This window comes from Lutjanus erythropterus, chromosome 4 (genome assembly GCF_056507025.1).
Source record: "Lutjanus erythropterus isolate fLutEry1 chromosome 4, fLutEry1.hap2, whole genome shotgun sequence".
NCBI classification, from domain to species: Eukaryota; Metazoa; Chordata; class Actinopteri; order Lutjaniformes; family Lutjanidae; genus Lutjanus; species Lutjanus erythropterus.
Window position 1 is genome coordinate 24,113,642 of NC_139320.1, and position 12,525 is coordinate 24,126,166.

Here is a 12,525-nt window from a genome sequence, read left to right on the forward strand (position 1 = left end):
ACTCCCTACGTTTGAACACGCATATCTGTCCTTTCTACCTCTCACATTTTCAGACCAGCCTCATTACTTAAATTTTTATGCATTTGAAGGGAATTACTGATTATCTTTATTTAGCAGAATTCACTCCCTCCCCTCTCCCTTCCCCAACAGTAAGACTGTTTTCCACATAAATGGATAGGACAAAAGACGATTCCTCTGTGTGTCCATCAGTGTATATCATGCCCAACAGACTTAACAAGACGAAAACAATGCAAGAGACAAAAAAGTCATAACAAGACAAAAAGAAAGCAAAAAGAAGACAAAACATGATGTGACATATGACATAATGAAAAACCACGAAGGACAGGACAAGATGAAAAAGACATAGCGAGACGAAACAGGATGAAAGACGTAACAATACGAGAAACAATGTAAGACATAACAAGACAATAATGACGTGACAATACATAACATGTAAAAGACCAAACAAGATGAAAAAGACAAAAAAAACCACGAAAAAGATGTAACAAGATGACAAATGATGAAAAAGACATAACAATACAAGTAACAACACAAAAAAGATGTAACAGTACATAACAACGAAAAAGACATAGCAAAACGAAAAACCACATAAAAGATATAAGAAGACAAAACACGACAAAAAAGAAAAAAAGATGAAACAGACAGAGACTCGACCACAGAGAAAATGTGAGGTTCAGTTACCTTTGTACAGAAACAGTCAGTAGAAATGTTCTTCAGAGGACAACTTTTTATTTTTCTACATGTCAGAGGCTGTACTTCTTCACTTTTACTCGAGTAAAGAAGTTGAATCAGTACTTTTACTTTTACCAGAGTCTTTTTCTCACACGCATCTCTACTTCTACAGATTCTGAATACAATCACAGTAAATTTATGATCGCCAGCAAGTCACTTGGCTGCATTTACATGTATTTATTTATTTATAAGTAAACATTTTCTGTAAATGCTCATCAGGTCTCAACTTGATGGATGCAGGTTATGTTTGTTTTCCGATGCTAAAGCGGTTCCAGCCAGCCGGAGGAGCTTGGCGTTAGTCCCATTTGTGGACTTCTCATGTAGAAATGGACTTGTTAAAAGACTCCAGACTGTCAGCTCATTCCTTAACCTCCATCCTCTCTGCCGGTCCAGTTGCAGGGGTGCTTATCTTCTCATTCAGCCGTGAATATGCTGCCCTGAAATTGGCTTGGGGAACAAGGCACTAAAAATAGGGGGTTGGGTGACATTGATAATCTCTGCTAATGACACGTTAACAGTGGCTCGCTCCACAGGAGAGTGGCGGCTTTATCATGTGCAGCTGTCTAAAGCTGACAGCGTGTGCCTCGCACTACCCCGGGCCGCCGCTCTCTGCTGATGAGCTCCACCTGAAATTTGATGTGGGAATGTTACTCAACCTATTTGGAAATGTGTAGTCCGCTGATATAATGTGCCCCATTATAAGTTTCCAAACCCAAGATGAGAAAGGTAATGACTATTCATGAAGAAGTGTTTTATTAGCTTTTTTTCTTCCCTCTCCCTTCTCCCCCTCCAGGCCTTTGTCAGCGCCAAGCATGAAGGGGACAAGGTCATTGTGTTTGACAGGGCAAATGTGCTCTTTATCTTCAACTTCCACCCCAGTAAGAGCTTCCAGGACTACCGGGTGGCTGTAGAAAGTCCAGGAAAGTATCCTTTTTGCTCTCATCTGTCATGTCACTGCTCGTTTCCTCGAAGCCTTTAGACACTGGCTCTCCTCTGTCACGACGCAGCGTGCGCCCACAGAGCCTCTCAGAGTCATGACATCTTTGTTAGTTACTTCTTTATGCAGTAATGTGACTAATTTCTTGAGCCTGACAAACTGATTATACTTCAGCCGAGACAGTAAATCTATTAAAAGGGGCAGAAAGAAGACGGGAATTTTATGACCCTTGTGCACATTAACACTTTTAAAGCTTGCAGAGAATGTTAACTTTTTTGGGAAGGAATCTGTGCGACACTTAAGTGCAGAGTGAGAAAAAGTATGTCAACAACTGTTTGGTACAGACGTTAATGATGCAGAGCAGATACTCCAGTTTTTCTGTAACTTTTCATTTAGCGCCATCAACAAATTTTCACTTGTCCAACACTTCATTACAGGATTTCTCAAACAAACAACCACATTTCCATCGGATTAGCTCTGTTTTTAACAGTTTGGTGCCACTAGTGAGGCTGTTTTGACTTATTAAGGTTAACTCTAGATTTCTGTTTTTTTTTTTCTTATTGTTGAAGGTAGAATAAGTAGGATTTGTCAGTTGCAGTTTTAAAACACAGTTTCCTTTGAACAAACCCCATTCAACGACCAAAACCAGTAGTGTGCACCAGTGCTTTCCCACCTCTCCAGCCTGGGTTTCGACTGAATATGATGAGTCTTGTTAAAGTCAGTGTATGCCACTGTCCAATTTGCTTGAGTCCTGTGACTTGCACTGAACGAGCTCGCTGAGAATGACTTGCTCTGCCATAAATCCACTCTAAATGGAACCATAATTTACAAAAATGAACATCATGCTGTAGTGAAGAAGACCTGAAACTAGCAATTGAGACTAATCATACCTTCCTGACATTTCATCGGGGTATACAGTTTATGTTGGTGTTTGTGTGAAAAAACAAATTATTAAAAGCTGGATAGACATTATTGTAGCATGTATGACATTGTCTGGCCTACAGTGCTGTGTGTCTTATATGCAGTTATCTTTCTTAGACGAGTCTTGCTGGGTTTAAATTCTTATGGCCCACAGATTAACGAGTACATAGGAAATTAGCACTTTTATTCCATAGCTATTGTGCTAAAAGACGTGATGACGCTTGTTGCCATGCCATCATCTGGCTGAAGGGAGACAATTTAGCTAATAGCTAATAAATGGCTTTTATAGCTGAAAGAGGTCATGTCAAAATAAAGTTATATTTGGCTATATTTAATTAATTAGCAAGGAGTCCGCAGCTATAGAGCAGAAATGACTGTCCGACTGTTCTGATCTTTTCTACCTCCAAATAATTCTTCTGTTTTCCAAGTTCCCTATTGAATAATAAATCAAGTATTCAGAATTTATTTGTAATAAATTAATTCCATTTTATATTTTTATACAGCTGCAGCTTCAGTGTTTCAGATAAGTTAGTAGTAGTAGTAGTAAGTCAGACTTTCAGCATTTTTAAATACCTTGGTATACAGTAACACCTAGATATCGCCCAAGCCGAATGAGGTAATGAACTAATTAGCAAAGTGCCATAAAGGTATGTACAACTGGACTTCTTTTTTAAACCAGTAAAACCAGTGCAGTCGCTCCCTGCTGGCTTTAAGACACTTTCACATTGACTTCAGTTTTCAGTCCCAGTATTTCTGTCCACTATTTAATATACGATGATGATACAAACATTAAATTATCTGTTCAAATAGGAATGAAATCATTTTACCAGAAATGCCATCCCAGTTGCACAGCCTATCAAGTGAAATGGCACGATCAATAGTATCAAAGACAGCAGCCAAATTAAATAGGATAATAAGGGAATATTCACCTTTATCTGCATGAAAAGGACGTCGTCGGACACCCTGTTTCTCCAGTGATTTTCACTACTACGTCATAATGGTTTGAAGGCTGGTCGTGGTTAAAATGAATCCACTGATCAGTTCGTCAGGGCACCGAAGAGACTAAAAATCACCTCTGAGGAGCCGCAGTCTTCTGGGCTGGGAAGTGGATCTGTGTCAGACGTGTTTAAAATAAATTTGGTTTGTAAAGACCCACGATTTTAATGGCAGCGTTTTCTCGGAGCCTCAGACTTTTGTGATATAATTTTAGCAGTCACTTTTGAGAGGAATATGAGTCAGTTGTTTATAGTGGTGTTGTTATGCTATTAGAGAGAAATAATAGCAGAGCCCAGTGATTCAGAAAGCACTCTCTTTAGCGGTGTTGGCTGTCTGTCTTCTCAGCGAGCAGCGCAGAGGAATTTAATGAGTCCCACAGTTGTGATTACAGCAGGCTTAATGATCAGGGATGTGAAGGGGGGACAGAAAGCTGACAGATTTGTATTTATTATAATGGACATCGCTCTCTTCTGGCGCCACGCTGAAGCTCCGGATGGATACGAAGCTGTGTTGCTTTGTCAGCTATGACTTAAATAATATGATGCTGAGTCAAAACGCAGACAGGGTTTGTTAGTTTTCTGTAGACGGCGGCGGTTCAGATCACTGTCCATGAGCAATTCTGTCTCAAATTATGATGATTCGATTGGCTGACAATGAGGCTGTTAAACAGCAGTTGTTCCTGCGATTTCCCCATTATATTTTTCTTTCTCTGAGACTGATAGCAAGCTCACCAGTTAACTGTTTTAACTGTGCACCCTGCGGAGCTGCAACAATAAGCTGGTTAATCAGTCAGCTGATTGAAAGAAAATTAGTCGCCAACTGCTCTGATAATCGATTAATCATTGTCAGTCATTTTACAAGCGCTGGACTGTTGGTTGGACGAAAAAAGCAAGTCATCAAGACAAGACATCACTGTGGGGTTGGGAGGAAACTATGATGAGCATTTTAAACAATTTTCTTGGACATTTTATAGACTAAAAAATTAATCAATTAATGGTGAAAATAATCAGCCCATTAATTGATGATGAAAATAGTTGCAGCCTTGTTTGTGAAGCACTTTATTATTAGGGCCTTAGCTGGTTGGTGACATTGCTAGGATTATTATTATTCTTAGAAATTATTCACATTTTTCAGCAGGTAAACATGCTAAAAAAAACTCTTAAAACTTGGGATGCATGTCAGACTTGGTGAAAATTTATATCTGGTACAGATGTTGGGGATGGGTGTGGCAAAATGGCTAAGAAGCGCCCCCTACAAAATTTCAACAAAGTAGCTATCACGGTACGAAAATTTGCTGGCACACATATCATGTCCAACTTAACAAAAAAAACCTCTTTGAGCCGTACCCTGAACCCAACAGGAAGTCGGCCTTTTTGAATTTTGCGTACCACTTTAGGCCATTTCCAGCCATTCTGCATTAATGAACTCTTCTCTAGGGAAGTGTTCCTCAAACTTTTCACACCACGTACCACTTCAGAAAATACAGAGCTCTCAAAGTACCACCCTAAAGTTTTACACCGTTTGGTGCTAGCAAATGCTGTGGACACTTAACTGGCACTTTTAAAGTAGCCACTAGCACTTGAGCTCGGCTCATAGTCATCCACTCCCATTTTCTGCTCGATATATTCTCCTCCTGATCTACTGTCTCGCTGTAATAGTTCCAAATTTAGAGCCGAGATTGCCGTGTTTCTGATTGCAGCGTTTTGCTGTTTCAGTCTCTGCATTTTACCTTTACTTACCATCACAGTTTTTAGCTCGTAACTACCGGTAGTCATGGACAACACATGTACGCAGTACACACATGATTGTGACCATGTAAAAGGCTGATATTGGAATAAAAATACAGGAAAGACAAAACTTATTTTCAATTATTTTTCAGTCATCTCATTTTTTATGAGTTTTTGTAGTTTTGATAATATTTTGTGTGTTTAAATGTATTTCATATTTAGAAAATGTAGTATAAAAGTACACATATCACAGTTTGAGAGACGAAGTCCCGGAGAATTAATCAGATCGACTTCGAAATCTGTGTGTGCAGCATAGAGACCTTCACAATGAAAAGTTATTCAGAGTTCTCATTGTGCGTGGTGTTGAATTTTGTTATTTCATCATGAATCAGGAAACAGGAACTTGTTGTAATCTGAGTGAAAATGGATAAATCTGCCCTAAACTTCACATGTTTGATAAGAGTCCAGTTATAGCAGGACTCAGTAATGATTGTCTGCTTTCCGGGGTCAAATAAAATACAATGTCAGGCTAGTAAATCTAATGACTCATTTGCCCGGGCAAGTGGAAAGAAAGAATTCAACTATTTTGATAATCGATTATTGTTTAAACTAATTTTGTATTAAAAATGACAGACAGCGCTGTTTTCAGCCTCATGAATGTGAGAATTTCCTGCTTCTCTTCTTAAAATGAATGTCTTTGGGTTTTAGACGACAAAACAAGACATTCAAGACATCACCTCCAACATTTTTCACTATTTTATGACATTTTATTATAAACCTTGCAGTCCTAGATTAAACAAGACTGTCAACTTTATTCTTTGTTGTTATTTGATAACCACTAATAAATTTAACAGTTTGTACACAGGAAAGTAAAAATTGACTTCGGGCCAACAGATTTCAGACACAATTGCCAATGGTTGAAAAAGTTAAAAAAAACACATTAAAGTTGAACCCAGACAGTCATAGTGCCAACTCCTGGAAACAGGAAATGACATATTTGATACTCCTCTCAGCAGATTGACCTGATCTGACTCTAATCTGGTCAGAAAAGCTTTAAGACCTCGATGAAGCTTTAAGATTGTGAGTTTTCATCAAAAGGCGATGTCCTGGCAGCGCTGCGAACGTTGATGTTTGTCCAGTCTGCCCCAGTTTTCACATGTTTGATTAGAGTCCCAGCTTGAGGACCACAAACTGCTAACTAGCAGTCACAGTTAGAGCGCCACCTGCTGGCAACAGGAAGTAACCCTTGTGTGACGATCATCATTTGATTTACATGAAATTCTCTGATGCTTCTTGTGAATTCTAATGATAGAATACAACTATATTATTTTCATTATCAATTAATCTGCCAGTTATTTTCTTGATAAATTGATTAGTTGTTTGCTTCATAAGATGTCAAATAAAGGTGAAAAATGTTGATCAGTGTTTAACAAAGCTCAAGGTGACGTCCTCAAATGTCTTGTTTTGTCCAAAACCCAAAAATATTCAGTTTTACAGTCATAGAGGACTAAAGACTCTCACATTTGAGAAGCTAAAAATAAAAAAAAACTCAAAGCAATTAAGTTATTATTAAAATAGTTGGCGATTAATTTAATAGTTGACAACTAATCAATTAATTGACTAATCATTGCAGCTCTAAATACAACTCTGTTAAAATATAATGAAATATCTTAAATGTAAAAAATCTTTAATACAGTTTGAGACTGCCATTATATTACCAAGTAATATATTTTATTACATCATTTTAAGGGGAATTTCATTACATTTTGCCCACTTATTACATTATCTGTCAATTATTATGTTAAATATTGTTACATACTGTAGATATTCAGGTTATAATGTCACTGACTGCCTGGATAGCATGATTATTACAGTGGATTAAACAGCACAAAACGAACATTTCTAATCTCTGCGGCGAGCGTTAATCAACATCTTTAAAGAGACAAAAAAAAAACCAAGTCATTAAATGTGAATTGTGAGACAGAACAATAATCAGGTTTATTTGATGATTAAAAAAACCACAGAAGTAGCCTAACCCTTAATCTCCTAATATCATGCGTTAATTGCGAACTCGTTTGATGTGTAATAATTGTATGTTCTGCCTCGTGTTTTTCGTCTCTGCCTTGATGCACGGGGTGAATCTTGGGCACACCACTAATAGCCTCGCTGCAGTGTCTGTAACACCGTTTTTGAGGGTTTATTTTCATTTAGATGGAACCACATCTTTTCCTCCTGGTGCTTCTTTTGATGTTTAAGGAGAGGCCTCAGACACTGGGTGGGTTGAGAGGAAATGCAAATAAATGTGAGGGCAAAGCTCTGGCTGTCATTATACAGAGAAGCAGTAAACACATAAAGGCAAATGTGCTGTGTGTGTGAGGAAGGTAAATGCGCCGTGCGTATGAGGAGATGCAGATCCTCCGATGGGAATGTGTGCAGAGGATCCAATTAGGGGAGAAGACAGATGAAAGTGCCACTCAGAGGCAGAGGAGGTAAACAAGACAAGCTCAAAGAGACCAAAAGTGCTTTTTCATTACACTCAGCTGTCATATACTTAAACTTTCTTCCACCTGTGTGAGGGTCAGGGATGTCACAGCAGAGCCCCACACCACCGCCATATCTGGAGAATGATAGCCGAATGCAGCTGACCACGCTGTTCGCCACCCAAAATGGATCCAATACAGCCTGTTATTTCCTTTGGCAATGTGGCAAGTAGCGTATTTTATCAGAGGGTGTTCCTCTGCAGCAGAAAACCATCAAGTTACCTTTTGTTACCCTCTGTCACACGCTAGGATGACTGCAGGTTCCTTTAGATGGATCTTCAGGTGGTTTATCTGTTGGCTTGTTACAAAACCAAAAAGTTATTTTACTACTGAGCCAGAAAATAGATTCAACCAAAAAAAAAAAAAAATGCTTATCCAAGACTACTTATGTGCACACAAAATGTTTATTTCACCTAAATTTTGTTCACAAGTTTGTTAAAATCTGTTAGTGAGCACTTCTCCTTTGCCAAGATACACTGACAACCAGTTTTTATCAGTTTCGATGTAGAACTCTCTGCAGAACTGGACGTGTTTTCAAACAGTGCTGCAGCCGTGCAACTTTCTGCTTAAACTCAAAAAAAAATATATAAACGCAACAGTTTTGTGTTGTTCCCATTTCTCCTGCATTGAAACAAAAACAAAATCTAAGACTTGCTCTGTGCTCACAAAAGGTTTTATTTAACTCAAATTTTGTTCACAGAATTGTTAAAATCCATGTTAGCGAGCACTTCTCCTTTGCCATGACAATGTCACAATAAAAGGCCGCTCTAAAATGTGCAGTTCGATCCTTGAGAAAAGACTTTTATCAGGCACTGAACTCTTGCTATTTCACATGGATGAAAGTAACCCATGTCCGTTCTTTGCTCCTGTGTCACTGGATAAAAACAACCACTCTAATTTGACTGTCTGTCAGTATTCTGAGGTCTTTGCAAGTTCAAATAAGAAAACCGTATCAAATGTTTAGCTATTAGGAGCCCAAATCCTCTGGCCTGTCAGATGAACAATCATGCTGTGTCTTTGCCAATCAGCAATCAGCATGGTTACATTACGAAAAAAGGAAGAAAAAAAAGAAATAGGTGTCAGTCTGACTCCGTCAAAGTGGACCAACCTGACATATACACCTACCTTATTCAATTTTGAGGTAATTTATTTCAGACATCTGTCACTTTCTATATCTTTAATGCTCTTTATTTTGCTGTTTTGGTACCAAACTCCATTCTAAAAACAGGTGTTTTATTGTAGGACCATATTTTTTCACAATAAAGGTTTAGTTCCACCATCACTAAAAAGTTTCTAAAAGTTTTACTTCAATCTAAAGACACAGTGGGCACACGTGTTTGACAACGACATAAATACTGACTGGCCACTTCTGTAGTGCTTGAAATGGGGGCGTGGTCAACCTAAACCTAAACCTTTCTAACCCAACCAACCCAGGCAGCAAGTACTAGCCAATCAGAGGCAGAGTATGGTGGGTCTGTACCCCGTGTGAAATAGCAATAGCTCAGTGATTAACAAATGCCTGTTTTACATCCCTAAATCGATTTTTGGATTGCCGAATCCATTGTTTATATATATAAATAACTCAAGTTTAGTCCATTAGCTCGATGCTAACACATTATGGGAATTACCATTAAAGCGCTGATGGAAATTAGCATTGCGACTGTGGTAATATTCTAAACAAACATAAAACAACACATGCTCAGACTTTCTGGTTTATATTTTTATATGATCAGTGGAGACAAACTAATAGCTGCTGACTGCACACTGTCCAGCTACAGCAACCTCAAAGGGTCAAAATTTAAACTCAAAATTCCTGTTGGGTTTAAAAATACAACCAGGAGCTCTAATATTTTTAGCCCATCCCATTATTTTCTTATGGCATCAGGTTGCTGAGCAGGAACAGCAAAGTCAAAAAGTATTTTATTTACTTTCAGTGTCATTGCCCATTGTGCTTTTTATATTTAGCATTTACTCCTTATACACTTTATATTTATATTTAACTTATTTGTTGCTTGATTGTTATTATGTTTCTGTAGTTTTGGAGCAATCTAGCACAAAAGTTCTATCTTATCATATCTTATCTCATAAGAATATCATCCCAGCCTTACAGTGTTTTCTTGAAAAAAGACATTTATTAAGTACTGACAGGTTTGGAGAGTAATGCAACCAGATTACATAATACAAAAAAAAAGTTAACTGTAATCCATTACAGATACAGAAAAGAAAATGATAATCAGATTATAATTGCATTTAGTAAAAATGGGAGATACTTAGCATCTTAAAATGCATCTCAAAATAAAGAACAATATACCACTACATGCAGTGTGCACACATTACGACACTTTATGAGTCTCACAGCTCCACTCTGGTCTCAGTGAAACAGCTCATCTTACAGTCAGTTCATTATCATGGCCTCTAGCAGGAAAAAAAAAGCTTCATTGGGTGGAAATTTCAACATTATTTTGTCTTTAAATCTGAAAAGAGGAACAACATCACAGTACAGTGACAGTTCTGCCTTCAGGTGTGAAAATTCTGTCAACATCCAACATCTAATTTAAGTCCTAATTAGTAGGACCAATCGCTAATTTTAACCACAATAAAATCCAGTTAGCCAGGTAGTCTGTCAATACTACTACTACTGAAGAATATTCTGGGACTGATGGTGGTGATTCTGGTGACCAGCAGGTATGTGGGTCAAAACACACACATCACAATAAATTAATCTCAGTTTACTTGAAGTGTGAATGTGAAGTTTGAATATCTGTTTAACATTTAAATGTGCATAATTACCACAGTTAATCTAATTGTGCACATGACAAAGAAACAAATAGCTGGACAAACAGTTAATAAACTTAATAAACAATGATCATGAAACACATTTGACTTATTGAGGTAATCCAAAAGTAACTAAAAGTAATCACTTTTATATTGTCATACTTAGATTAGGTTACTGACTACATTTTTGAACATGTAACTAGTAACTGTATCAGAATACATCCTTAAAGTAATCCTCCCAAGCCAGGCCACTGAACTATTTCACACAAGACTACAGATACGATTACAAGTCATGATCCACCCTACTCTGCGTCTGATTGGCTAACCCTCATATTCTTACCTAACCTGAAATGCTAGATATTTTTTAACAGAGAACAAGCTGGGAAGCCAACCGCAGAAACCATTTGGAAAAGTGCGGGCACTTGCAGGCAGGTGATTGGATGATCCATCTGTCATATCTGATATGGGCAAACTTCAACCAGTCAGATCAACTAACTTGTAGCCTGACAACTGGATTCTTGCGTGATAATCCAGCTGTCTTGCAAGGTAAATTCTTATCCTGAATGCCCCAACACATGATCAGCGGTAAAAACGCTTTGTGCTGGCTGTCTCATTGTTTTCATATAGAGAGAGCGGTGGCACCGCAACCCTTGGCATGGTGCACCACTCAGATCTGCAGCTGACCGCTGTGCTCAAAGTCCAAATTACTTGAAAGAACTTGCCGATCAGAGGCTGAGCAGGGCAGGTCATGACTTTGCCCTCCTGGGAAAAAAAATGATATCTGTAGCCTGGTGTGAAATAGCCACAGTTCAGTGACTAATAAATGTCTTTTTTTCAAGATCAAACTGCACATTTTAGAGTGACTTTTTATTGTAACCAGTCCAAGACACACCTGTGCAATAATCCTGCACACCTGTCAGGTGGATGGTTTATCCTGGCAAAGGAGAAGTGCTCACTAACACAGATTTTAGAAATGTTGCGAACAAAGTTTTAGAGAAATATACATTTTGTGTGCACAGAAGAAGTCTTGGGAGAAAAAACAAAAGTGTTGCATTTATAATTTTTTTTAAAAGTACAAGCAGAAAGTTGTCTGGTTGCAGCATTGTTCGGTTCTGCTTAGGCTCCAGTGTGTTGCTTAATTATACATAGAAACTGATAAAAACTGGTTGTCAGTGTAACAGTGAAAAGAAGCTGGAGTTGAAGCCGTTCAGATGTGTTACAGCTAAATCACTGCTGTGGTTTCAGTGTCTGGAGTATAATGTAAAACTGAAAGTCGGCTGTCTTAACTTTACAATGAATAAATAACAACTCAACTCAATATAGTCTTCATCCATCAGTACCAGTCCTTAGCTGGATTCACACTGACTGTTTGGCCTCTTCATATTTTTAGACAAGCTTTTCTTTTGCTTCTTTTTGTCCTCTTTTGACTGTGTTTTTTTTTCTCCTTCTGCTTCTTCTTCTTCTCCTCGAGGAACCGGAGAGAAAGTGAAGTGAAGCACCTCTCCGAAAAATGTTGGCCATTAAAATGCAGTCAACGTCAGCTTTTTCGACAGGCACTCAAACCATCAGTGTTTTTTATTATTTTCTCTCTGACTCGTGGTGGACACATTCTTCAGGCACTGGGCTTTATCTGGCTGGTTAGAGTATTTGAAATCCCAGTTGGATCCCGTCATGAAAGCTGTACCTGTCAGGGCAGATTGGTCTTTGATTTACACTGTGCCAATATTCGGCTGAGATTGTGTCAGGTCATCATTCTCCTTTTCTGTCTGAAGGCCGTTTGGAATAATTCAACTACAGGTGCTGTGACACTAACTAACTACAATTTAGAATAAAACACTCACAGTTGTGCATAGTGGCAATAATTTACTCTGATATT

General features: G+C 38.2%; 1 protein-coding gene across 1 annotated transcript in view; it reads left to right on the top strand.

The window, feature by feature from the left end:
- The window catches only part of gbe1b (glucan (1,4-alpha-), branching enzyme 1b), a 167,279-nt gene that overhangs the window by 126,666 nt on the left and 28,088 nt on the right, over window positions 1-12,525 (top strand). Inside the window, exon 14 of the mRNA XM_084717393.1 lies at window positions 1,547-1,677. Coding sequence (XP_084573519.1) covers window positions 1,547-1,677 — 131 coding nt within the window. The remainder of the gene's footprint in view (window positions 1-1,546; window positions 1,678-12,525) is intronic.